At 49.5% G+C, this 27,851-nt stretch overlaps 1 protein-coding gene across 2 annotated transcripts in view; it reads left to right on the forward strand.

The window, feature by feature from the left end:
• The window catches only part of GFPT1 (glutamine--fructose-6-phosphate transaminase 1), a 107,430-nt gene that overhangs the window by 36,848 nt on the left and 42,731 nt on the right, over window positions 1–27,851 (forward strand). The window contains exons 4-11 of one of the 2 annotated variants that reach the window (XM_029066395.2): window positions 129–254; window positions 5,282–5,340; window positions 6,709–6,843; window positions 12,642–12,703; window positions 17,989–18,068; window positions 20,484–20,552; window positions 25,079–25,184; window positions 26,975–27,138. In XM_029066395.2, the coding sequence (XP_028922228.1) occupies window positions 129–254; window positions 5,282–5,340; window positions 6,709–6,843; window positions 12,642–12,703; window positions 17,989–18,068; window positions 20,484–20,552; window positions 25,079–25,184; window positions 26,975–27,138 (801 nt within the window). The remainder of the gene's footprint in view (window positions 1–128; window positions 255–5,281; window positions 5,341–6,708; window positions 6,844–12,641; window positions 12,704–17,988; window positions 18,069–20,483; window positions 20,553–25,078; window positions 25,185–26,974; window positions 27,139–27,851) is intronic. The other variant, XM_029066397.2, reaches the window with a different exon arrangement.

The raw sequence follows: 27,851 nt of genomic DNA on the forward strand, positions 1-27,851 counted from the left end.
ATCGGAAGTGACCGGTCCGAGGTCCACGCAGCAGAGCAGGGGACTCCCGGGCCCGGGCTCTCTCCGCTGGGCCGCGCCGCTTCTCTCGTACCCTGGAGCGCGACTCTAAGGTGTGTCTGTCTCTTCAGAACAAGAAGACCTGTACCTGGACATTGAGTTCGACGTCCACCTCGGCATCGCTCATACTCGCTGGGCGACTCACGGAGAGCCCAGTCCTGTCAACTGCCATCCTCAGCGCTCCGACAAAAACAACGGTAGGCACCCATTCCCGTGCTCCTAAAATGAGGCCGGGGAAGGCGGGAGAGGACGGGAGGCGGCCAGGAGTGGGTCGGAGATGATGGCGATGGTATTTAATAATAATAATGTTGGTATTTGTTAAGCGCTTACTAGGGGCCGAGCACTGTTCTAAGCGCTGGGGGACATACAGGGTCATCAGGTTGTCCCACGTGGGGCTCACACACTTTTAATCCCCATTTTACAGATGAGGGAACTGAGGCACAGAGAAGTTAAATGACATGCCCACAGTCACCCAGCTGACAAGTGGCAGAGCCGGGAGTCGAACCCACGACCTCTGACCCCGAAGCCCAGGCTCTTTCCACTGAGCCATGCTGCTTCTTAAGGCGGGAGAGGAGGGGAGTCGGCCGGGAATGGGTCGGAGGTGATGGGGATGGTATTTAATAATAATAACGTTGGTATTTGTTAAGCGCTTAGTAGGTGCCCGGCACTGTTCTAAGCGGTTGGGGGGTGGTACGAGGTCATCGGGTTGTCCCACCTGGGGCTCACGGTCTTCATCCCCCTTTCTGCCGATGAGGTAACTGAGGCACAGAGAAGCAAAGGGGCTTGCCTAAAGTGGCACAGCTGCTGAGTGGCGGGGCCAGGATCAGAACCCATGACCGGTGACTCCCAAGCCCGGGCTCATGCCACTAAGCCAAGCCGCTCCCGCCTTACATCGGTGGAATTATCATCATCGTCGTTATTATCATCGAGCGCCGCCGAGCCGTTTCCCAGTCTTAGCGGCTCGACGGGGAGGTTTTCTCCAGAACGCCTTGTAATAATAGTGACGACGGTGGTATTTAAGCGCTTACTATGTGCCAAACACTGTTCTAAGCGCTGGGGAAGGTACAGGGTTATCAGGTGGTCCCAGGGGGGGCTCACGGTCTTCATCCCCATTTGACAGAGGAGGTCACTGAGGGCCGGAGAAGTGAAGTGACTTGCCCGGAGTCACACAGCAAACAAGTGGCGGAGCCGGGATTAGAACCCACGACCTCTGACTCCCAACCCCGATCTCTTTCCACGGAGTCACACTGCTTTTCATGTCTTGTCTTCTGCCTTAATCCATTACCTCGCCACCGGTTCTTGTATTCATTCATTTATTCAGTCGTATTTATTGAGCGCTTACTGTGTGCAGAGCGCTGTACTAAACACTTAGAAAGGCACAACTCAGCAAGAAAGAGAGACAGTCCCTGCCCACAACGGGCTCACCGTCTAGGGGGACTATTTATATCATTGTTATTCATTCCTTCATTCAGTTGTATTTATTGAGCGCTTACTGGATGCAGAGCACTGTACTGAGTGCTTGGGTGAGGACACTATAGCAATAAATGGACACATTCCCTGCCCGCGACGAGCCAACGGTCTAGAGGGGGAGACAGTATAATAACGATGGCATTTGGTAAGCGCTTACTATGTGCCGAGCACTGTTCTAAGCGCTGGGGGGATGCAAGGTCATAATAATAATAATAAATAATAATGTTGGTATTTGTTAAGCGCTTACTAGGGGCCGAGCACTGTTCTAAGCGCTGGGGTAGACACAGGGGAATCAGGTTGTCCCACGTGGGGCTCACAGTCTTAATCCCCATTTTACAGACGAGGTAACTGAGGCACAGAGAAATTAAGTGACTTGCCCAAAGTCACCCAGCTGACAAGTGGCAGAGCCGGGATTCGAACCCATGACCTCTGACTCCAAAGCCCATGCTTTTTCCACTGAGCCACACTGCTTCTGATCATCAGGTTGTCCCATGTGGGGCTCACAGTCATCATCCCCATTTTACAGATGAGGGAACTGAGGCACAGAGAAATGAAGTAACTAAAAAAGAAAATATAACTACTGAGTCAGTTCTTGTTATATTTTATATTTTATAGTGCCATAATTATAGTGAAAATTATTATTTTTATATTATAGTGATAATTACGGTGCTTGTTAAGCACTTAACTATGTGCCAAGCACTGTTCTAAAAAGCTGGGGTAGATCCAAGCTCATCAGCTTGGACCCATTCCCTGTCTCACGTGGGGCTCAAGGTCCCCGTCCCCGTTTTCCAGACGAGGAAACCGAGGCCCAGAGAAGTGAAGCGACTTGCCCAACCTCACACAGCAGACGAGTGGCAGAGCCGGGATTAGAATCCAGGTCCTTCCGGCTTCCGGGCCCGGGCTCTACCCAGTGGGCCTCATTATCTCTAATAATGTCTCTAATAATAATATCTCGTTATTCTCTAATAATAATTGCGGTATTTGTTAGGTGCTTATGCCAGACACTGTACTAAGCGCTGGAGTAGATGCTGACACTCAATAACAGTGATTGGTTGATTGATTTTTGGTTGGATGGGACAAGATGGGTTTGGATTTTTTTTTTGTCGTTGTTGGGAGGGTCACCGTTCTGGCGAGAAAGTGATTCTTTTGAGAGACATTTGAGTTATCTCCTTACCAAGTAGCATTGGACTCAATTTTGCCGTTTTTTGGGCAAAATCATTTGCGTATTTTGCTTTTTTAAAGATTAGCTTCCAGGAGAGTTCATTTTTTTCTGTGATATCTAGTTTTTCAATGTATTTTATAATAACAGTAATCATAGTGGTGATAATAATAATGAAGATGGTATTTGCTAAGCGTTTACTATGTGCCAAGCGCTATTCTAAGCGCTGGGGTCGATACAAGGTCGTCAGGTCGTCTCACGTGGGGCTCACAGTCTTCATCCCCATTTTCCGGATGAGGAAACCGAGGCCCGGAGAAGTGAAGTGACTTGCCCAAGGTCACACAGCGGCCGAGCGGCCGAGCCGAGATTAGAACCCATTCCCGGGCCCGCGCTCGATCGACTAGGCCACGCTGCCGTTGCCATCCTTCTGAACAAACTCATCTGTGTTTTCATATTTTAAAATCATATTTCTTCGGTGCTGAGCGTGTGTGCCGGGCACTGTACTAAGCACTGGGATAAATAACAGATAATCAGATTGGACCCAGTCCCTGTCCCACGTAGAGCTCACTGTTTAAATCCCCCTTTTCCAGATGAGGTAACTGAGGCCCCGAGGAGTTAAGTGACTTGTCCGAGGTCACGCAGCAGCCAAGTGGTGGAGCTGGGATTAGAACCCAGGTCCTTCTGATTCTCAGGGCCAGAGGATTAGCTTGTCTAACAAGCCGCGGGTTTCAAATGTTGTTTGACTCTCAAATTAGCCTGGATATAATAATAATACTGTTGGCATTTGTTAAGCGCTTACTACGTGCAGAGCACTGTTCTGAGCGCTGGGGGAGATACTGGGTCATCAGGTGGTCCCACTTGAGGCTCACGGTTAATCCCCATTTTACAGATGAGGGAACTGAGGCCCAGAGAAGGGAAGTGACTTGCCCACAGTCACACAGCTGCCAAGATTTATGTCCCCAATGATCTTTTGGACCGTTTCCTTCTCCCTTCCTCCTCAAACAACATTTAGAGGTGCATAGCGTCACCCGCCTCTGAAACGGGTGACTTTTGACGCAAGCTTTGTTCTGCCTGTAGTTATCTGGCACCGGTCCCTCTCTCTTAGCCACCGATTCTGCCCCCATTGTCTTGAGTTTCCATTGTTTTGAAGTGTTACCTTTTCTCCAACGGTTATTAATTAATTAAAAACAAAATCCCACTTCAGTCCCGACCCAGCTCCTGGCACGTAAGAGTCATTTTCAGTCATCGACGATGCGGACGCGGTGAAAATTGTGTGTTCGTTGTTCCGTGGTCCTCCCCCAAGCCCTTCGAACGGGGCTTTGAACACAGAAAGCGCTCAGTAAATAGGATGGAGCGAAGCGACACTTTTCACCGGGGCTCCGCGGCGTCATGAAGCGTGACTAGGAGCTGTTTGCGAGCAGATCTGTCGATGAGTTGAATACCCAGACTTCAAACAAATAATAATAATAATAATGTTGGTATTTGTTAAGCGCTTACTATGTGCCGAGCACTGTTTTAAGCGCTGGCGGAGATACAGGGTCATCAAATTGTCCCCCGTGGGGCTTACAGTCTTCATCCCCATTTTACAGATGAAGTCACTGAGGCCCGGAGAAGTGAAGTGACTTGCCTACGGTTACACAGCTGACAAGTGGCAGAGCCGGGCTTCGAACCAATAATAATAGTAACGATTGGATTTCATTCATTCAGTAGTATTTATTGAGCACTTACTATGCGCGGAGCACTGTACTAAGCGCTTGGAGTGTCCAATTCGGCGACAGATAGAGACCATCCCTGCCCACTGACGGGCTCACGGTCTAATCGGGGGAGACAGACGGACAAAGACAAGGCAACGTCATCACGATAAAAATGGAATCGAGGGGATGTAGCGTCCACTATATGCCAAACACTCTTGATGAGCGTCTCCGCGCCCGTCACTCTTTTAGCTTCCTCTGAACGTTCCCAGGCTCCCACTTCTCTCCTCCTTTGCCGCTTCTCCTCCATTCGAGGAAAAATGTCAAATGAAGCTCCTTCTCTGGTAGCCTCTCATCTCCTTCTCTCCTCCTTCCTCTCCTTTTCTCTCCCCTTTTCTTTGGATTTCCTCTTCTTTCCTTTTTCTCTCCCTTTTTCGTTGGATTTCCTCTTCTTTCTCATTTTGAGTTTTTTATTGATGTTTCTCCCTTTTTAATAATAAGACCCTCCCAAGCGCTTAGTCCAGTGTTCTGCACATCGAAGGTGCTTAACAAATACCCTAATCACTATAATTAAGTGACCTGTCCGAGGTCACACAGCAGATGGGGGCGGGGGTGAGATTAGAACCCAGATCCTCTGACTCCCAGACCGGTGCTTCTCCCACCGGGCCGCACTTCTTCTCCTTTCAATTGTCGCCTTTTCCCGTCTTCTATTTTATTTTTTCCCCCTCTTTCCCACTCTGTCCGTTCTTTCCTTTCCCCCTCCGTTTTCCATCCTGCTGTCTTTGGCTCAGTTTCCCTTTCTCGTCCTTAGGATCCGGTTTCCAAAGTTACTCCGCTAATTATGCGATTTGTGGAATCCGAATCTTTTGAATGTGCGACTAACGTTTGCCTCTCCCTTCTCTAGAATTTATCGTCATTCACAATGGAATCATCACCAACTACAAAGATTTGAGAAAGTTTCTGGTAAGAGGATTGGGGAAATAAAAAGATCGACTCTCTAATCACTTCCAAATCAAAGCAGTCGGGAAGAGGGCTAGTCGAAGGCGACCGATTCCTGTTGCGGGTCAGTCAGTCGTATCTGTTGAGCGCTTACTGTGTGCCGAGCACTGTACTAAACGCTTGGTACAACAGAAGAGACACATTTCCGGCCCACAACGGGCTTACGTTCTAATAATAATAACGTTGGTATTTGTTAAGCGCTTACTATGTGCCCAGCACTGTTCTAAGCGCTGGAGGGGATACAAGATTGTCCCCCGTGGTGCTCATAGTCTTCATCCCCCTTTTACAGATGAGGGAACTGAGGCACAGAGAAGTGAAGTGACATGCCCAAAGTCACCCAGCTGACAGGTGGCGGAGCCGGGATTAGAACCCACCACCTCTGACTCCCAAGCCAGTGCTCTTTCCACTGAGCCACGCTGCTTCTCTAGAGGACGAGCTCACAGTCTAGAGGGCGCAAATTAAATTTCAGCAGTCATCAATTAGTGGTATTTATTGAGCGCTTACTATGTGCAGAGCCCTGTACTAAGCGCTTGGGAGAGGACAACCCAGCAGTATCACAAACACATTCCCTGCCCGCAACGGGCTTCCGTTCTAGAGGATGAGCTCACAGCCTAGAGGGCGGATGTTAAATTTCAGCAGTCGTCAGTCAATTATTGGTATTTGTTGAGCGCATACCATACGCTTAGACAGTCCTTGGCACATAGTAAGCGCTTAACAAGTACCATCGTCATCATCATTATTATTATTACTATGTGCAGAGCACTTGACTAAGCGCTCGGACGAGCACAACAGAATTAGCAGGCACGTTCCCCGCCCACAACAGGCTTACGGTCATGAGGCTTATGGGCTTACTACGTGCCAGACATTGTACTGAGCGCTGGGGTGAATACAAACTAATGAGGCGGGACCCAGCCCCCGCCCCACGTGGGGCTCCCGGTCTCCATCCCCATTTTCCAGATGAGGAAACTGAGGCCCAGAGAAGTGAAGTGACTCGCCCGAGGTCACCCAGCAGACGAGGGGCGGAGCCGGGATTAGAACCCATGACCTTCTGACTTCCAGGCCCGGGCTCTCCCCCCTCAGAGGAGATTAGAACCCAAGACCTCCGGATTCCCAGATTGGGAAGAGAAAGGAAACGTCAAATGAGGCCAGGAAAATACACCCCGGGAAAAGTGCAGGTTTCTCAGGCAGCAGGTCATCGTTCTTTGGGAATCATAAAGATGCAGAGGTCGGGAGAGGTTTGCCCGGGAAATCCCGAGAGGTTGTCGCGTTTGCAAGGAAAGGTTGGGAAGCGGTGACCGGCGTCTTTGATGTATTTCCATTTTTCCCAAACAGGAAAGCAAAGGCTACGATTTTGAGTCCGAAACCGATACCGAGACGATCGCCAAGCTGGTCAAGTACATGTATGACAATCGGGAGAGCGATGACATCAGTTTCACCACCCTGGTGGAGAGAGTCATCCAACAACTGGTATTCCTTCAAAATATTCCCGTCTTTTTAAAGCCCCTGGCTTTTGCTTGCTTTTAATAATAATGATGTTGGTATTTGTTAAGCGCTTAGTAGAGCACTGTTCTAAGCGCTGGGGGAGATACGGGGTCATCAGGTTGTCCCACTTAATAATAATAATAATAATGTTGGTATTTGTTAAGCGCTTACTATGTGCCGAGCACCGTTCTAAGCGCTGGGGTAGACATAGGGGAATCAGGTTGTCCCACGTGGGGCTCACAGTCTTAATCCCCATTTTACAGATGAGGGAACTGAGGCACGGAGAAGTTAAGTGACTTGCCCACAGTCACACAGCCGACAAGTGGCAGAGCTGGGATTCGAACTCATGAGCCCTGACTCCAAAGCCCGTGCTCTTTCCACTGAGCCACGCTGCTTCGGCTCACAGTCTTAATTCCCATTTTACAGATGAGGTGACTGAGGCCCAGAGAAGTGAAGTGACTCGCCCACAGTCACACAGCTGACAAGTGGCAGAGCGGGCATTCGAACCCTTGACCTCTGAGTCCCAAGCCCGGGCTCTTTCCACTGAGCTCTGGGCTCTGAACTCTTTCCACTGGGCTCTTTCCTTCTTTTAGCCGATCGGTTGTATATTTATTGAGCGCTTACTGTCGGCCGAGCGCTCTCGTAAGCGCTCGGGAGAGTGGAAGACAACAGCGCCCCGAGGTACTGGCCCGATGTTTCGGCGAAGTTTCCCCCCGGGAGAGGGACTGCTCAGGTTTTAGTGTTATTTGCTCTAGTAATAATATAAATTATGGTATTTGTAAAGCGCTTACTATGTGCAGAGCACTGTTGTAAGCGCCGGGGTAGACACAGGGTAATCAGATTGTCCCACGTGGGGCTCCCATTTTTTAATCCCCATTTTTCCAGATGAGGTCACTGAGGCACAGAGAAGTGACTTGCCCCAGGTCACACAGCAGACAAGTGGTGGAGCCGGGATTCGAACCCTCGACCTCTGACTCCCAAGCCCGGGCTCTTGCCACCGAGCCACGCTGCTTCTCGTGAAGTGGTGAATTGGATGATTTCTTCTCTAAATCACCAGATGGCTCCGGTCAAGTTTTCTTTTTTCATTTTTAGTGGTAATTAAGTGCTTATTTGCTGCCGTTCATTCATTCAGACGTATTTATTGAGCGCTCATTGTGTGCAGAGCGCTGCACTAAGTCCTTGGAAAGTACAATTCAGCAACAGATAATAATAACTACGGTATTTGTTAAGCGCTTACTATGTGCCAAGCACTGTTCTAAGCGCTGGGATAGATACAGGGTGATCAGATTGTCCCACGTGAGGCTCAGTCTTCATCCCCATTTTACAGATGAGGTCACTGAGGCACTGAGAAATGAAGCGACTCGCACAAAGTCACACAGCTGACAGGTGGCGGGATTAGAACCCACGACCTCTGAACTCCCAAGCCCGGGCTCTTGCCACTGAGCCACGCTGCTTCTAGAGACCATCCCTACCCAACAACACGCTCACGGTCTAGAAGGGGGGATTACACAGCGCCAGGCACTGTACTAAGCGTTGGGGTAGATACAAGTTAATCAGGTTGGACACAGTCCCTGTCCCACATTGGGCTCACGGTCCTCTCCCCATTTTACAGCTGAGGTAACTGAGGCACAGAGAAGTGAAGTGATTCTCCCAAGGTCCCACAACAGACATGTGGCAGAGGTGGAATTAGAACTCGAGACCTTCTGACTCCCAGGCTCGGGCTCCTCCCACCAAGCCGGTGTTTTCTCGGGAGAGAAAGCGCTCAGGTTTTAGTGTTATTTGCTCTGAATTCCCAAATAGTTCGAGTTTTTTTTTTTCAAAGTGGCATTTGTTAAGTGCTTGATAATAATAATAATAACAATGATAATGGTATTTGTTAAGCGCTTACTATGTGCGAAGCGCTGTTCTAAGCACTGGGGTAGATACAAGTTCATCAGGTTGTCCCCCGTGGGGCTCCCGGTCTTCATCCCCATTTTACAGATGAGGGAACTGAGGCCCCGAGAAGCGAAGTGACTGGCCCGAGGTCACACAGCAGACGAGGGGCAGAGCCGGGATTAGAACCCAGGTCCTCTGACTCCTGGGCTCTACCCAGTAGGCAGTGCTGCAGCTTTCTCAAGAACAGAGTGGTTCTGTTTGAGCAAAACTCTGTAAGGAAGAGAGACAAGGAAGTAAAAGGGAAAACAAGGCCAGGCACTGCAGACATACATAATGATGGTATTTGTTAAGCACTTACTATGTGCCAAGCACTGTTCTAAGCGCTGGGGGAGATACAAGGTCATCACGTTGTCCCCCGGGGGGCTCACAGTTTTCATCCCCCTTTGACACATGAGGTCACTGAGGCACAGAGAATTTAATTTAATTTATTGTTGGTATTTGTTAAGCACTTACTATGTGCCGAGCACTGTTCTAAGCACTGGGGGAGATACAGGGTCATCAGGTTGTCCCCCGTGGGGCTCACAGTTAATCCCCATTTTACAGATGAGGTCACTGAGGCCCGGAGAAGTGAAGTGACTTGCCCGCAGTCACACAGCAGACAAGTGGCAGGGCCGGGATTCGAACCCACGACCCCTGACTCCCAAACCCGGGCTCTTGCCGCTATGGTTCGGTCCTGGGGGTAAAGAGATTTCACCCCCTCCCGACTGAGAGGTTGTCGTGGGCAGGAATGTGTTTGTTGTTATAGTGTACTCTCCCGAGCGCTTAGCACAGTGCTTTGCATACAGTAAGTGCTCAGTAAATACCATTGAACGAATGAATGAATGGATGAATTCGTCTTGAAAATCATTATTAAAAGGCTAAAACGGTTGTGGACGGTACCTAAATTCAGCTGGTCAAGTATCTTTGTACTAATAACCGTGGTATTTCTTAAGCGCTTACTATGTAATAAGGACTGTACTAAGCACAGTGTTAGATACAAGATAATTAGCTATCAAAGATCTTTTTACTAATAACTGTGGAATTTGTTAAGCGCTTACCACATAGAAAGGACTGTACTAAGCCCTGGGTTAGATACAAGATAATGAGCTCTCAAAGATCTCTATAGTAATAATTGGATTTATTAAGCGCTTACCACATAAAAAGGACTGTATTAAGCACTGGGTTAGATACACGATAATTAGCGATCAGAGATCTTTTTAGTAACAATTGTGCGATTTGTTAAGCGCTCACCACGTAAAAAGGACTGTACTAAACACTGGGTTAGATGCAAGATAATGAGCTATCAGAGATCTTTTTAGTAATAATTGTATTTAGTAAGCGCTTACTATGTAAAAAGGACTGTACTAAGCCCTGGGTTAGATACGAGATAATTAGCTATCAAAGATCTTTTTACTAATAACTGTGGAATTTGTTAAGCACTTACCACATAAAAAGGACTGTACTAAGCACTGGGTTAGATACACGATAATTAGCTATCAGAGATCTTTTTACTAAAAATTGTGCTATTGGTTAAGCGCTTACCATGTAAAAAGGACTGTACTAAGCCCTGGGTTAGATACAAGATAAGTAGCTATCGAAGATCTTTTTACTAATAACTGTGGAATTTGTTAAGCGCTTACCACATAAAAAGGACCGTACTAAGCCCTGGGTTAGATACAAGATAATGAGCTATCAAAGATCTTTTTAGTAATAATTGTATTTATTAAGCGTTCACCACATAAAAAGGACTGGGTTAGATGCATGGCTCAGTGGAAAGTGCCCGGGCTTGAAAGTCAGAGGTCATGGGTTCGAATCCCGGCTCCGCCACTTGCCAGCTGTGTGACTTTGGGCAAGTCATTTCACTTCTCTGGGCCTCAGTTACCTCATCTGTAAGATGGGGATTAAAACCGTGAGCCCCACGTGGGACCACCTGATCACCTTGTATCCCCCAGCGCTTAGAACAGTGCTTTGCACATAGTAAGCGCTTAACAAATACCACCATTATTATTTTTTTCCCCGAAAGGCCGTGAGAGGTCTCATCTGTGAGCTCTTCGGGGGACAGCCTGATGACCTTGTATCCCCAGCGCTTAAGCGCTTAACAAATACCACAATTTATTTGTATTTATTGAGTGCTTACTGCCACTGTAGTGTTCGTCCACCTGCTTTCAAAATGGTTGCTGTTCAATATTCGGTCCTAGGTGTCTGAGAATTGATCATTCATTAGCCCCACCTCCGACAGCGCCTAGTACCTCGCTTGGCACCCAGCAAGTGCTGAGTTGTATTTATTGAGCGCTTACTGTGTGCGGAACACTGTACTAAGCACTGGAGAGAAGACAATATAGCAATATAACAGACACATTCCCTGCTCACAAGGAGCTTCCAGTCTAGACGGGGGAGACCGACATGAGTAGAAATAAAGAAATGACAGATCCGGACGTAAGTGCCGTGGGGCTGAGCGTGGCTCAGTGGGTAGAGCCCGGGCCTGGGAGTCAGGAGGACCTGGGTTCTAATCCCGGCTCTGCCGCGTGTCTGCCGTGTGACCTTGGGCGAGTCACTTTGTTTCCCTGGGCCTCACTTCCCTCACCTGGAAAGTGGGGATAAACAGCGCGAACCCCATGGGGGACAGGGACCGTGTCCAACCTGATGACGTTGTGTCTACCCCGGTCCTTGGAAGAGTGCTTGGCGCGTAGCATGCGCTTAACAAGCACCATCGTTATTATTATTACTATTAAATGGAGCAAATCAGGATGATGCAGAAGGGAGTGGGAGAAGAGGAAAGACTCACAAAACTCCAGCGGTCGCCCATCCACCTCGGCATCAAACTGAAACGCGTCCCCGTTGGCTTTAAAGCCTCTCCATCCCCCGGCCCCCTCCGGCCTCCCCTCCCTCCTCTCCTCCTCCTCCACCCCGGGCCGCACACCGCGCTCCTCCTCCTCCGCTCGCCTCCTCCCCGGGCCTCCGGCTCGCCCGGCCCGCCGCCGACCCCCGCCCCGCGTCCCGCCTCTGCCCTCCCTCCTCTAATCCCACAGACGATCCCTCTCCCCTCCTTCAAAGCCTTATTGCAGGCCCGTCTCCTCCAGGAGGCCTTCCCTGACCGCGCCCTCCTCTCCTCATCTCCCGCTCCCTTCCGCGTCGCCCCGACTCGCTCCCTTTCTTCATCTCCCCTCCCGGCCCCGCACCGCTTAGGCCCATACCTGTCATTTATTGATTTCCGTGAACATCCGTCTCCCCTGCTCTAGACCGTCAGCTCATTGTGAGCAGGAAATGTGTCTCTTTATTGTTGTATCGTCCTCTCCCAAGCGCTCAGTACCGTGCTCTGCGCACAGTAAGCGCTCAGTAAATACACCTGAATGAATGAGTGAATGAATGCAAGGCCTCTTGGAGGAGATGTGCTGCGTTCAGTAAGGCCTTGAAGCGGGGGACAGTCATTGTCTGTGGGATGTTCATTCATTCAATAGTATTTATTGAGCGCTTACTGTGTGCAGAGCACTGGACTAAGCGCTTGGAATGGACAGTTCGGCAACAGATAGGAGGAGGGAGGGCGTTTCGTGCCAGAGGCGGGTTGCGTAGAGAGAGGTCGGTGACGAGATAGAGGTTGCTAGAGCTTCGTAAATGCTATTATTACTGTTATAATTATTATCAATGATATAATTATACCACTAGAATTTATTATCACAATTATTATGATAGCCATACAACATAGCATATATTATATATAATAAAATATTGACAATATACAATATAACATATTATAATATATTGCAATATCATATCATTATAACATTACATTAATCATTATGTAAATAGTAATATAATTGTTATTACTGTTATAATAAAACAATTTTTCTACATTTTCTTTTTCTCCTTAGGAAGGTGCTTTTGCACTTGTGTTTAAAAGCGTCCATTATCCTGGACAAGCGGTAGGCACCAGGTACTGATTTCCTTTTTTTTTTTTTTTTTGCTTTTTTGTTTTTTAATTGGTATTTGTTAAGCACTTACTCTGTGCCAGGCACTGCACTCAACTCTGGGCAGATACAAACTCAGAAGGTTGGACCCGGTCCTAATTCCCGTTTTCCAGATGAGGGAAATGCGGCCCAGCGAAGTCAAGTGACTTGCCCGAGGTCACACAGCAGACAAGTGGCGGAGGGTGCTATGATACTAAGAATGATCATGGTAATAATAAAAATAATGATGGTATTAGCAGCGTGGCTCAGTGGAAAGAGCTCGGGCTTGGGAGTCAGATGTCATGGATTCGAATCCCGGCTCCGCCACTTGTCAACTGTGTGACTGTGGGCAAGTCACTTCACTTCTCTAGGCCTCATTGACCTCATCTGGAAAATGGGGATGAAGACTGGGAGCCCCACGGGGGACAACCTGATTAACCTGTATCTCCCCCAGCGCTTAGAACAGTGCTCTGCACATAGTAAACGCTTAACAAATATCAACATTATTATTATTATTATTAACTCCCATTTTACCAATGAGGAAACTGAGGCCCAGTGAAGTAATAATAACAATGATGGTATTTGTTAAGTGCTTACTGTATGCCAAGCACTGCTCTAAGCACTGGGTTAGATACAGGGTAAGTAGGTTGTCCCAGGTGAGGCTCACAGTCTTCATCCCCATTGTACAGATGAGGTCACTGAGGCACAGAGAAGTGAAGTGACTGGCCCAAAGGCACACTGCCTTTAAGTGGCGGAGCTGGGATTAGAACCCAGGACCTCTGACTCCCAAGCCTGGGCTCTTTCCACTGAGCCACGCTGCTTCTCCGATGATAATAATTATGGCATTTGCTTAGTATGTGCCAAGCACTGTTTTCAGCACTGGGGTAGAGACAGGGTAATCGGGATGGACACTGACCCCGTCCCACAGTGGGCTCATACTCTTAATCCCCATTTTTCAAAGATGAGGGAACTGAGGCACAGAGAATGATAATAATAATAAAAGTGGCATTTGTTATAAACGCCTACTATGTGCAAGCACTGTCCTAAGCCTTGGGGTGGTTATAAAGTCATCAGATTGTCCCCACATGGGGTTCGTGGTACAGTGGCAAGAGCCCGGGCTTGGAAGTCAGAGTTCATGGGTTCGAATCCCGGCTCCGCCACTTGCCAGCTGTGTGACTTTGGGCAAGTCACTTAACTTCTCCGGGCCTCAGTGACCTCATCTGTAAAATGGGGAGTAAAACTGTGAGCCCCACATGGGACAACCTGATGACCCTGTATCTACCCCAGCGCTTAGAACAGTGCTTTGCACGTAGTAAGCGCTTAACAAATACCACCATATTTTTTTAAATTTTATTTTTTTAACAGACTTAATCCCCATTTTAGATAATAATAGTATGTAAGTGCTTACTATGTGCCAAGAAGATGAGGGAACTGAAGCACCGAGAAGTGAAGTGACTTGTCCAAAGTCACACAGCTGACAGGTGGCGGAGTCGGGATTAGAACCCAAGACCTCTGACTCCCAAACCCGGGCCCTTTCCACTGAGTCACGAGGCTTCGTTAATTGATTTGCCCGAGGTCACACAGTAGACTAGTGGAGCTGGGATTAGAACCCGTCTCCTCTGACGCCCGGGCCTGGGCTCTTTCCATTAGGCCATGCTGCTTCCTGATGTATTAAGTGCCAGCTGTGTGCAGAGCACTGTACTAAGCGCTGGGAGAGAATTTACAGGTGAGAATTAACTAATCCCCCGATTAGACCGTAAGCCCGTCACAGGGCAGGGACTGTCTCGATCTGTTGCCGCTTTGTCCATTCCAAGCACTTAGTCCAGTGCTCTGCACATAGTAAGCGCCCAATAAATACTATTGAATGAATGAATGAATCTGCTGGTCTCCACCCCAATGCTTAGTACTGTGCCTGGCATGTAATAAGCGCTTTACAAATACCACAAATATTAATTATAATTCCCCTCAGGGCATTTTATTTGTAAATCCTCGAAGCCTGGCACCAGGAGTTCAGTAATTGGTTTCGCTGTCTGGCTCCCCCTTTTAGACCGTGAGCCCGTCGTTGGGCAGGGATTGTCTCTCTCTGTTGCCCAGCTGTACGTTCCAAGCGCCTAGTACAGTGCTCTAAGCGCTCAATAAATACCGTTGAATGAATGTAAATGTAGCCTCATCATGTTTCCTGCGGCCAGACTTAGCTGAGGTTCTGTTAACCCAGGGTGGCTTTTGTGTATTTCTATTTTAAAGCCTGGCTCTTTCTGGTAGCGTTAAATAATGCGAAGGGAGGAAACGGGGTCAGATGATTATTTTTTTTTTGTATTTAATAAGCATGGTATTTAAGGTGAAATTAAATATTTTTGTGTATTTAATAATTACAAGCATGGTATTTAAGCCCTTACTACGAGCCAGGCACCTGGGGTAGGTGAAAACTGAACAGGTTGGACACGGTCCCTGTCCCACATGGGGCTGACCATCTTAATCCCCATTTTTCAAATGAGGGAACTGAAGCTTAGCGAAGCGCTAAGCGCTGGGAGAGAATATACAGGTGAGAATTAACTATGACCCCTGTACGGCTCACAGTCACAATCTGAAATCTGACCAATTTTACTTCTGAGGTTTTGATGGTGTTCAGTCAATGCCAGGTGTCTGCTTTTCTTTGGGAGTCAGAAGGTCGTGGGTTCTAATTCTCCCTCCGCCACTTGTCTCCTGTGAGACAAGTGAGGTAAGAGAAGCAGCGTGGCTTAGTGGAAAGAGCCCGGGCTTGGGAGCCCGGTCACACAACAGACTGGCGGCAGAGCCGGCATTCGAACCCGGGACCTGCCGACTCCCAGGCCCCGGCTCTTTCCACTAGGCCACACGTGGCTTCTGATGATCACGGATTGTGGATTTAGTGGAGTCCAAATGAAGGAGGGCTTGTTGTGTGTCTGCCAAGTTAATAATAATAATAATAATGTTGGTATTTGTTAAGCGCTTACTGTGTGCCGAGCGCTGTTCTAAGCGCTGGGGGAGATACAGGGAAATCAGGTTGTCCCAACATGAGGCTCACAGTCTTAATCCCCATTTGACAGATGAGGTCACTGCGGCACCCAGAAGTGAAGTGACTTGCCCAAAGTCACACAGCTGACAGGTGGTGGAGCCGGGATTATTCATTCATTCATTCAATAGTATTTATTGAGCGCTTACTATGTGCAGAGCACTGGACTAAGTGCTGGGAACGTACATATCGGCAACAGATAGACAGTCCCTGCCCTTTGACGGGCCTACGGTTTAATCGGGGGAGACGGGCAGACGAGAACGATGGCGATAGAGTCGAGGAGAAGAACATCTCATAAAAACAATGGCAAATAAATAGAATCAGGGCGATGTACATCTCATTAAACAAAATAAATAGGGTGATGAAGATACAGACGGTCGAGCGGACAGTGCCGAGGTGGTGGGACGGGAGAGGGGGAGGAAGAGAGGGAAAGTGGGGAGAAGAGGGTTTAGTTGCGGAGAGGTGAAGGGGGGGTAGAGGGAGCAGAGGGAAAAAGGGGGGATCTCGGTGTGGGAAGGCCTCTCGGAGGAGGTGAGCTTTAATTAGGGATTTGACGAGGGGAAGACAATTAGATTGTCGGAGGTGAGGAAGGAGGGCGTTCCGGGACCGCGGGAGGACGCGGCCCGGGGGTCGACGGCGGGACGGGCGAGACCGAGGGCCGGCGAGGAGGCGGGCGGCGGAGGAGCGGAGCGTGCGGGGTGGCCGGTGGAAAGAGAGACGGGAGGAGAGGTGGGAAGGGGCGAGGGGACGGACGGCCTCGAAGCCCAGAGCGAGGAGTCTTTGTTTGGAGCGGAGGTCGACAGGCAACCACTGGAGGTGTTTAAGAAGGGGAGTGACAGGCCCAGAACCCATGACCTCTGACTCCTAAACCCGGGCTCTTTCCACTGAGCCACGCTGCTTCTCTGCTTCAGTGGAATTTGGTCAAAATGACAGTTTCCTGAATTTGGGGTAGTTTAGAGAACTCCTCTCCTTCTTGACCAACAGAATATCCCAAGTTGCCCCAGTTCCTTTAATTGGTCTAGGCTACCGCCTGTAATTTCTACTTAATCGGACGGGTTTGGGAGGCAGAGGACGCGGGTTCTAATCCCGGTTCCTCCACCTGTCTGCTCTGTGACCTCGGGCAAGTCACTTTGCTTCTCCGTGCCTCAGTTCCCTCATCTGTAAAATGGGGATTAAGACAGTGAGACAACCTGATGACCTTGTATAATAATAATGAAGCACTGTTCTGAGCGCTGGGGGAGATAGAGAGAAGCAGCGTGGCTCAGTGGAAAGAGCACGGGCTTTGGAGTCAGAGGTCATGGGTTTGAATGCCGGCTCCGCCACTTATCAGCTGTGTGACTTTGGGCAAGTCACTTCACTTCTCGGTGCCTCAGTTACCTCATCTGTAAAATGGGGATGAAGACTGTGAGCCCCACGGGGGACAACCTGATTTCCCCGGGTCTACCCCAGCGCTTAGAACAGTGCTCGGCACATAGTAAGTGCTTAACAAATACCGACATTATTATACAGGGTAATCGGGTTGGCCCAGCTCTACCTCGGTGCTTAGAACAGTGCGTGGCACATAGTAAGCGCTTAACAAATACCATCATTATTATTCCGATACCACCTACTTTTTTCTCTTTGGAGAGACCGGTTGGGTTGCCTGAGTTAACGAGTCTTAAATTTTTAATATTCTCCGAAGACAGTTGCTCAACCAGAATAAAATGGGTGCACTGAAGTTACCTCTTTCAAACTGCTGTTCCCTCTTGTTCCGTCTCGTAGTATGGTGTCCTCCACACACAAAGCGCTCAGTAAGTAGTTCATTCATTCGGTCATATTTATTGAGCGCTTACTGTGTGCAGAGCACGGTACTGAGCGTCTGGGAGAGGACGATATGACAGTAGACACATTCCCTGCCCACAATGAGTTTACAGTCTAGAGGGGCGAGAGATAGTAATAATAATTATGGAACTTGTTAAGCGCTTACTATGTACCAAGCACTCTTCTAAGCGCTGGGGTAGATACAGGTTAGGTTAGAAACAGTCCCTGTCCCACACGGAGCTCCCAGTCTTAATCCCCATTTTACAGATGAGGGAACTGAGTCCCAGAGAAGTGAAGTGGTTTGCCTGAGGTCACACAGCGGACATGTGGCGGAGCCGGGATTAGAACCCAGGTCCTCCCGGCTCCCAGGGCCGGGCTCTAGCCACTCGGCCTGGCCGCTCCTCAGACGATCGATCGATTGATTGATTTTTCCGTCTGCAGGAGGGGAAGCCCCCTGTTGATTGGAGTTCGCAGCGAACACAAACTCTCCACTGACCACATCCCGATATTGTACCGGACAGGTAAAGTAATAATAATAATAATAATTGTGGTATTTGTTACGCACTTACTATGTGCCGCGGTGGGTAACCGTTCCGCCTCCCTCCCACCTTATCGGAAACTGTAGTCGTGCGGTTCGAAAAATACAAGTTTCCCCTCAACTGTGCGCGTCCAGGGAATATTCTTTCAAGATGACGCGCGAGGATCTTCTTCCTGTGATTTCGATGACAGGTAAAGTTCTTTCTTTTCGATCGGGGATGTGGATTGAGCGCCTACTATGTGCAGAGCACTCTACCTAGCTCTTGGAAGAGTCCGAGGTAACAGTTGGTAGACACGTATCCTGCCCTCAACGAGCAGGAGTTGGAAAATGCCTATGGAGTTGATCCTCTCGACCATAAGCTCATTGTGGACAGGGAATTTGTCTCTTGTTATATGGTACTGTCCCAAGCGCTTAGTACAGTGCTCTGCACCCACTAAGTGCTCAGTAAATACGACTGAATAAATCTAGCCGCCGAACCATTTAGTACTTGGCTTTTCTTCTCCATTTTCCTCTTACAGAATGTTGAAATTGTTTCTGAATTTCAGGGTCAACGTGACTTTGCAAGGCACAAATTAGGCCCCGTGGGAGACCCTCCTTCCATTCATGCATTCAGCCGTATTTATTGGTATTTGTTACGCGCTTACTACGTGCAGAGCACTGTTCTAAGCGCTGGGGGAGATACAGGCCAATCGGGTTGTCCCACGTGGGGCTCACAGTTAATCGGAATCAGCGTGGCTCAGTGGCAAGAGCACGTTTTTTGGAGTAAGAGGTCATGGGTTCGAATCCCCGCTCTATCACTTGTCAGCTGTGTGACTTTGGGCAAGTCACTTAACTTCTCGGTGCCTCAGTTACCTCATCTGTAAAATGGGGATTAAGACTGTGAGCCCCACGTGGGACAATCTGATTCCCCTGTCTCTGTCCCAGCGCTTAGAACAGTGCTCGGCACATAGTAAGCGCTTAACAAATACCAACATTATTATTATTATTATTATTATTAATCCCCATTTTACAGATGAGGTAACTGAGGCACAGAAGTGAAGTGACTTGCCCACAGTCACACAGCTGACAAGTGGCAGAGCTGGGATTTGAACCCATGATCTCTGACTCCCAAGCCCGGGCTCTTTCCACTGAGCTACGCTGATTTGTTGAGCGCTGACAGCGTGCAGAGCACTGGACTAAAGGCTTGGAAAATATAAATCGGCAACAGATCGTACCGATTCCCTTCTGTGTCATCCTCGCCCTTTGAATCTGCTCCCTTGTTGCACCACCCACTCAGCCCAACACCGCTCATGACCCTGTCCATCATTTATCCCGATTAATGTCAGCCTCCCCCTCTAATAATAATGATGATGATGGTGTATGTTAAGCACTTACTCTGTGCCAAGCACTGTTCTAAGCCCTGGGATAGATACAAGGCCATCAGGTGGTCCCACGTGGGGCTCGCATCCTGAATCCCCACTTTACAGTCGAGGTCACCGAGGCGCAGAGGAGAAGTAAGGCGGCTCGCCCGAGGTCACACAGCGGGCAAGTGGAGGCTGGGATTCGAACCCACGTCCTCCGACTCCCGAGCCCGGGCTCTCGCCACTGAGGCCCGCTGCTTCTCCGGACTCTCGGCTCCTTGTGAGCAGGGACCGTGTCTGCCCGCCCTGTTACATCTGACTCTCCCAAGCACGTGGTAAAGTGTGAGCCTCACGTGGGACAACCTGATGACCCTGTGTAATAATGTTGGTATTTGTTAAGCGCTTACTATGTGCAGAGCACCGTTCTAAGCGCTGGGGAAGATACAGGGTCATCGGGTTGTCCCACTTGAGGCTCACAGTTAATCCCCATTTTACAGATGAGGGAACCGAGGCCCAGAGAAGTGAAATGACTCGCCCACGGTCACACGGCTGACAAGTGGCAGAGCCGGGAGTCGAACCCCATGACCTCTGACTCCCCAGCCCGGGCTCTTTCCACTGAACCACGCTGCTTCTCTATCTTCTGTATCTCCCCCAGCGCTTAGAACAGTGCTCGGCACATAGGAAGCGCTTAACACATACCAACATTATTATCGAAGCGCTCTGCACAGTGGAAGCGCTCGCCAACGCCATCGATGGTTCGCGATTTGGCCCGAACGGCTGCTAAAATGACGTGCCGTTCCACATCGCGGGCCGACGGTCCCACGAAGTCTTTCGGCAAACTCCTCGACGAGGAAGAGAGCCGGGTCGGGGCTGCATTTTTCGGGCGGTCTTGGTTGGAATAACTCACCCACTTTGAGCGGATGTTTCTCTTCTTCGTTGCCGTTTAACTCTTAGAAGTGCTTCTAGTATTTATTGAACTTTTTCTCTTGGAAGTTTTAGTTCTACCGTTCGCTTCTGAAGTGTCTTTTTTTTTTTTTTTTTCTGTATTGCACTTTCAGCTTTGCAAACTATTGAGCATTCTATGGATGGAATATCCATAAAACAAGAAGAAGATGCCTTCTTCACATGTACCTTAATGCTAAAATTCTCTTTTTAAAAGAAGGAGCGGGGAAGAAATGATGATAAGGAAACTGAACACCACGTCATTTGTCTGTCACTATTGCAATCTAAAGGAAAAAAAAGTCTATAGGCCCGATTCATTCATTCATTCGTTCAGTCATATTTATTGAGCGCTTACCGTGTGCAGAACACTGTACTAAGCACTTGGAAACTGCACTTCGGCGACCAAGAGAGACAATCCCTGCCCACGACGGGTTGGGCTTCTCTGTTCGGTATCACACCGACCCATCTTATCGACTGATTTTTGATCTGGTGATTTCCAGATTGCGTCAAGATTCTTCCAATGTGCTTTATTACTAGTAATAATATTTGTAAAGTGTCTACTCTATATGGCAAGCACTGTACTAAGCGCTGGGGTGGGTTCGAGCAAATCGTCCTGACCCAGTGCCTGCCCCACGTGGGGCTCGCAGTCTCCATCCTCATTTGACAGACGAGGGAACCGAAGCACAGAGAAGTAAAAGGACTTGCCCAAGGTCACACAGCAGACAGTAATAATAATGACTCTGTGCCGAGCACTGTTCTGAGCGCTGGGGGAGATACAGGGTCATCAGGTTGTCCCACGTGGGGCTCGCAGCGCTCATCCCCATTTTCCAGATGAGGTCACTGAGGCACAGAGAAGCGAAGTGACTGGCCCAGAGTCACACAGCTGGCAGAGCCGGGATTAGAACCCACGACCTGTGACTCCCAAGCCCGGGCTCTTGCCACTAAGCCACGCTACCGGGATTAGAACCCACGATCCCCTTAGTCCAAGGCCGGGCCGCAAGCCGTTATGCCGCTTCTCCGGACTTAGCCAAGTGGGAGGAAAAACCTTCCCATTCCCCAAAATAACTAAAACACGCAGACTTTTGGGTTTTTGATTTATCCATTGCATTCTTACTCATTTAATAGTATTTATTGAGCGCTCACTGCGTGCAGAGCACTGGCCTAACCAGGAGGTGTCGCCGGAAGATCGTTGTGCCGGAGGAGAATTCCTTTGGAAAATCGTTTCCTCAGTGGAAACCGCTCTTTGCTTTGGGCGATATTCGGCAAAGACTTAAGTGTAGAAGAAATATCGAATCGAGCCCCTTGTGAAGCCCGCCAAAATGGAAAAAACCTAGACTATAAGGCAGAAGCAGCCTGGCGGAGTGGCCAGAGGCCAGGCCTGGGAGTCACGGGTCGTGGGTTCTAATCCCGGCTCCGCCCCTTGTCTGCTCTGTGGCCTTGGGCAAGTCACTTGGCTTCTCTAGGGTAGCAGCGTGGCTCAGTGGAAAGAGCCTGGGCTTGGGAGTCCGAGGTCATGGGGTTCGACTCCCGGCTCTGCCACTTGGCACCTGGGTGACTGGGGGCAAGTCACTTCACTTCTCTGGGCCTCCGTTCCCTCATCTGTAAAATGGGGATTAACTGTGAGCCTCACGTGGGACGACCTGATTCCCCGGTATCTCCCCCAGCGCTTAGAACAGTGTTCCGCACATAGTAAGCGCTTAACAAATATCAACATCATCATTATTATTATTCTAGAGAAGCCCAAATACCAACATTATTATTATTATTATTCTCTGGTCCTCAGTGACCTCATCTGGAAAGTGGGGATTGAGACTTTGAGCCCCACGGGGACAAGGACATGATTTGCTCGGGTCCACCCCGGCGCTTAGTACAGTGCCTGGCATATAGTAAGCACTTAGCAAATACTACAGTTATTATTATTATTCTTAAGGCAGAATGCTTTCGGGACTGCACCTGAAACGCATTAGCCTCCTAAACCGTGCGAGGAAAAAATGGCCCCGGTCCATGGAAAGCAATAGCTGCACAGTAAACGACGATGGTGAACAGTCTTGAGACGTGGAAGGAAAATTTGCATGCCTCTTATAATCACGAGCTGGGAGGTAGGGCCGGAAAATTTATTTTATTTTTAGTAACTCTCTGTGGTCCTGGTGCCCTTTTTATCCTCGGTTTTCGGAGTTGATCTTTGAACTGCACAATAAGTGGGGACGGGACTGATGGTTTAACTGACTTTCCTTCTTCTTGGAAAAAGTACCAACATGAAGAGACGGTTTTAAAGATACGTTAGGGTGGTCGTTCTTTCATCCTCTGCAGAGACGGGGAGACGAGGTACCCACTCGTGCACCAGCACGTCAGCGTGCTTTCAGGGAAATAGACTTATGCTTTCAGGGAAATAGACTTATCCAAGGACGTTGGGTCGCTCTCAGATAGCGTTGAAAATTCGGAGATGTGGGATTCATCTCCACATCTTCACGGAAACCGGTTTCGTGTAAAGGGAAATGTACATACGTGCAAGGAGGGTTGGCTGTCCTGCCAATGGCGTAGGTGTTCCGGAGTACTGGAGCAGCTTAAGTTTACACCTGTCGTCGTAAGAGATCTGCACCCAAATAATAATAATAGTTGGGGTATTTATAAAGCGCTTATTAGTGCCGGGCGGGGTCAGATAGGAGATCATTGGATGGGTCACGATCCTTGTCTCACATAAGGCTCACGGTTTAAATCCCCCTTTTACAGATTCATTCAATAGCATTTATTGAGCGCTTAGTCTGTGCAGAGCACTGGACTAAGCGCTGGAATGAGGGAACTGAGGCCCAGAGACGTCAAGTGACTACAGCAGACGAGCGGCAGAGCCGGGATTAGAACCCAAATCCTTTGATTCCCAGGCCCGGGGTCTTCACACTAGGTCGTGCTGCCTCTCAATACCTAGAGGCAAATGTTAGAGGCCAACTCTGCCGCTAATTATTTGTTTTTTCTCTCGTAAAAATGCAGTGAAATAAGATCTCTCCCTGTCTGTCAGTTGGTCGGCAGAATCTGAGTCAGGGGAGTTTTTAAGTGGAAGTGAAAGTTGCTTTTTCTCCTCCATTTATTTAAACACTTCCTATGTGCAGGTGGCTGGGTGAAATACAGATTCATCCGGTTCCGCGGTTCCTTTTCATTTTCTGGGAATCAAAGGATTTGGGTTCTAATCCCGGCTCTGCCGCTCGTCTGCTGTAGTCACTTCACGTCTCTGGGCCTCAGTTCTCTCATCTGCAAAATGGGGATTTAAACCACGAGCCCTACGTGGTCTCGTAGAATAACCAATCTTTCATAGATTTAGAAGGCCCTGGGAAATGACCAATTGCAAACATGAATAAGAACCAAAACACACAGCACTAAAACAAGGGATGAAAGGGATCCCAGCTCTGCCACTTGTCAGCTGTGTGACTGGGGGGCAAGTCACTTAACTTCTCTGTGCCTCAGGTCCCTCATCTGGAAAATGGGGATTAACTGTGACCCTCACGTGGGACAACCTGATGACCCTGTATCTCCCCCAGCGCTTAGAACGGTGCTCTGCACAAAGGAAGCGCTTAACAAATACCAACATTATTGTTATGAAAATCATTGACGGGGTCTTTCCGGAAGATGGGGACACACGTTTATGTATTGTTCCTCTAACCTACAAAAATGGATTCTCCGGTTTATTATAGTAAGCGCTTAAGAAATATCATTATCAGTAGTAGTAAGACCTGGAAAATCACCCCAGCTCACAACCCTAGGCCCTAAATTTATAGTTTATCTTTCTCTTCCTACTATTTTATGGAATTTGTTCGGCGCTTACTATGTGCCGGACCCTGTACTAAGAACCTGGGGCAGATACAAGCTAATCAGGATGGTTACAGTCTGTGTCTCACATGGAGCTCACAATCTTCACCTCCATTTTACAGACGAGGGAACTGAGGCCCACTGAAGTGACTTGCCCAAGGTCACCCAGCTGACGAGCCGAGATCAGAACCCAGGTCCTTCTGACTCCCGGGTTCTAGCCACTTGGAAAGTGACCGGTTTAAGTTGAAGGGTGGCCACCAATTCAGATTTTCCCCTGGGTCGGTGGCCCGTAGAGCAAGATGGTTGCCAAGAGAGAAGGCTCAGTCTGGGACACCGAGCAAGGTTTCCCCTCAGAGTAGTCCCTCCCCTCACAAGGCAGAGCATTTTGGGTTTTTTACGGTATTTATGAAGCACTTACTCTGTTCCAGGCACTGTACTAAGCGCTGGGGGTAGACCCAAGCTAATCAGGTTGGACCCAGCCCCTGTCCCCCATGGGTCTCCCCGTCAAATAATCCCCATTTTCCAGCTGAGGGAACTGAGGCCCAGATACCACTACTGATAAATGTGGTATTCGTTAAGCGCTTATCGTGTGCCAGACGCTATGCTAAGCGCTGGGGTGGACGCGAGCAAATGAGACTGGACCCAGTCCTCGGTCCCAGGTGGGGACCCCGGTCTCCGTCCCCATTTTCCAGCTGAGGGAACTGAGGCCCCGAGGAGTGAAGCGACTTCCCAGGGTCACCAGGCAGACAAGGGGCGCAGTCGGGATTAGAACCCAGGTCCTCCCGACTCCCAAGGCCAGGCCGCTTCCTTGCCGCCCTCGCTTCATGTTGGTACTGGACTCGGGGGGCCGTGGCTCTTCTTTTCACGTGGGACGCGAGCGAGACTTCCGTTGATGGCGTCTATCACATCCCAGGCAAAGACAAGAAGGGGAGCTGCGGCCTCTCCAGGGTGGACAGCACAACCTGCCTCTTCCCCGTGGAGGAAAAAGCCGTGGAATATTACTTTGCTTCCGACGCCAGGTGAGTCTCCCCCGTGTCTTGTCCCCCGGATTTATCGAGCCCTTACTCTGGGCGGAGCGCTGTACTAAGCGCCCGGGAGGGTCCGCTCCAACAGTCAGTGGACGCCTTCCCTTTCCGTGAGGCCCCTTCTGTGGAGAGGAAGAGAATTTCTTTTCAGTCCGTTGCGGTGCCGAGGAACGTAGAAACTGCGGTTGGTGAAGCGGGACCGCTGGTGTCGTCGCGGTGATAGCCGGGGTGTTTTTTTAGAGAAGCAGCGTGGCTCAGTGGCAAGAGCCCGGGCTTGGGAGTCAGAGGGCATGGGTTCGAATGCCCGCTCTGCCGCTTGTCAGCTGGGTGACTGTGGGCAAGTCACTTCATTTCTCTGGCCCTCAGTGACCTCATCTGGAAAATGGGGATTAACTGTGAGCCTCACGGGGGACAACCTGATGACCCTGTATCTACCCCAGTGCTTAGAACAGTGCTCTGCACATAGTAAGCGCTTAACAAGTACCAACATGATTATTCTTGGTGCCTCAGTGACCCCATCTGTAAAATGGGGATTAACTGTAAGCCTCATGTGGGACAACCTGATGACCCTGTATCTCCCCCAGCGCTTACAACGGTGCTCTGCATATAGTAAGGGCTTAACAAAATACCAACATTATTATTATTATTATTTTAGGCGCTTACTATGCACAAACATGAATCAGGGCCTAGCGTCATCCTCATCCTCACGGTAACTGCTGTGTCTTTTAAGCGCTAACTATGCGGCAAACACTAGAGTGAATCAGGGCCTACTGTCGTCGCCATAACTGGTATTTTTTAATAATAATAATAATGTTGGTATTTGGTAAACGCTTACTATGTGCAGAGCACTGTTCTAAACGCTGGGGTAGATACAGGGTAATCAGGTTGTCCCATGTGAGGCTCACAGTTAATCCCCATTTTACAGATGAGGTAACTGAGGCCCAGAGAAGTTAAGTGACTTTCCCACAGTCACCCAGCTGACAAGTGGCAGAGCCGGGAGTCGAACGCGTGACCTAGTCACCCAGCTGACAAGGGGCAGAGCCGCGATTCGAACCCATGACCTCTGACTCCCAAGCCCGGGCTCTTTCCTCCGAGCCACGCTATGCCCCATACCCTGAGACGAATCGGCCTACCGTCGTTGTCGCCATAACTGTGGTATTTTTTAATAATAATAATGATGGTATTTGTTAAGCGCTTACTATGTGCCAAGCACTGTTCTAAGCGCTGGGGGAGATACAAGGTGATCAGGTTGTCCCAGGTGGGGCTCGCGGTCTTCATCCCCATTTTGCAGATGAGGTCACTGAGGCCCAGAGAAGTTAAATGACCTGCCCACAGTCCCACAGCTGACAAGTGATAGGGCTGGGATTAGAACCCACGACCTCTGACTCCCAAGTCCGCGCTTTTCCACGGAGCCACGCTGCTTCTCGTGCTTTTAAGCGCTTAACTCTGCGCCAACCCCTGAGGCGAATCGGGCCCACCGTCGTCATCGCACCGGGCGCTGGAGGGGAGAAGCAGCGTGGCTCCGTGGCAAGAGCCTGGGCTTGGGAGTCAGAGGTCACGAGTTCCAATCCCGGCTCTGCCACTTGTCAGCTGGGTGACTGTGGGCGAGTCCCTTCTCTGTGCCTCAGTTTCCTCATCTGTGAAAGGAGGATGAAGCCCGTGAGCCTCACGTGGGCCAACCTGATGGCCCTGTATCTCCCCCAGCGCTTAGAACAGTGCTCGGCACAGAGTAACCTTATTATTTATTTATTCTAACCCTCCTCCCGCCCCCCCCCCCCCGGCAGCGCCGTGATCGAGCACACCAACCGCGTGATCTTCCTGGAGGACGACGACGTGGCGGCGGTGGTGGAGGGCCGCCTGTCCATCCACCGGATCAAGCGCACGGCGGGAGACCACCCCGGCCGGGCCGTGCAGACCCTGCAGATGGAGCTCCAGCAGATCATGAAGGGTCAGTGCCTCTCGGCCGTCCCGCGCTCTCTCCTTTTGATTTAAAAAAAAAATAAAATTATTTATGGTATTTAATAACAATTGTAATAATTAGGGCAATAATAATAATGATGGCATTTGTTAAGCGCTTACAAGCACTGTTCGAAGCACTGGGGAGGATACCGTGGCTCAATGGCAAGAGCCCGGGCTTGGGAGTCGGAGGACGTGGGTTCTAATCCCGGCTCTGCCCCTTGTCTTCTGGGTGACCTTGGGCAAGTCACCTCACTTTTCTGTTCCTCTCAGTTACCTGAGCTGTAAAATGGGGATGAAGACTAGCCTCACGTGGGACAACCTGATTACCTTGTATCTTCCCCAGCGCTTAGAACGGTGCTCGGCACATAGTAAGCGCTTAACAAATACCAACAGTATTATTATTATACAAGGTGATCATATGGTCCCACATGGGGCTCACAGTCTTCATCCCCATTTTACAGATGAGGGAACCGAGGCCCACAGAAGTGAAGTGACTTGCCCACAGTCACCCAGCTGACAAGTGGCAGAGCCGGGATTCGAACCCACGACCTCTGACTCCCAAGCCCGGCCTCTTTCCACCAAAACACGCTGCTCCTCTATTTGTTAAAAATTCTTACGCTGTGCCAGGCGCCGTATTGAGCACCGGGGGAGATTAATGGTTAATGATAACTAATCCAGTCGTATTTATTGAGCGCTTACTGT

Source organism: Ornithorhynchus anatinus, chromosome 5 (assembly GCF_004115215.2).
Source record: "Ornithorhynchus anatinus isolate Pmale09 chromosome 5, mOrnAna1.pri.v4, whole genome shotgun sequence".
NCBI classification, from domain to species: Eukaryota; Metazoa; Chordata; class Mammalia; order Monotremata; family Ornithorhynchidae; genus Ornithorhynchus; species Ornithorhynchus anatinus.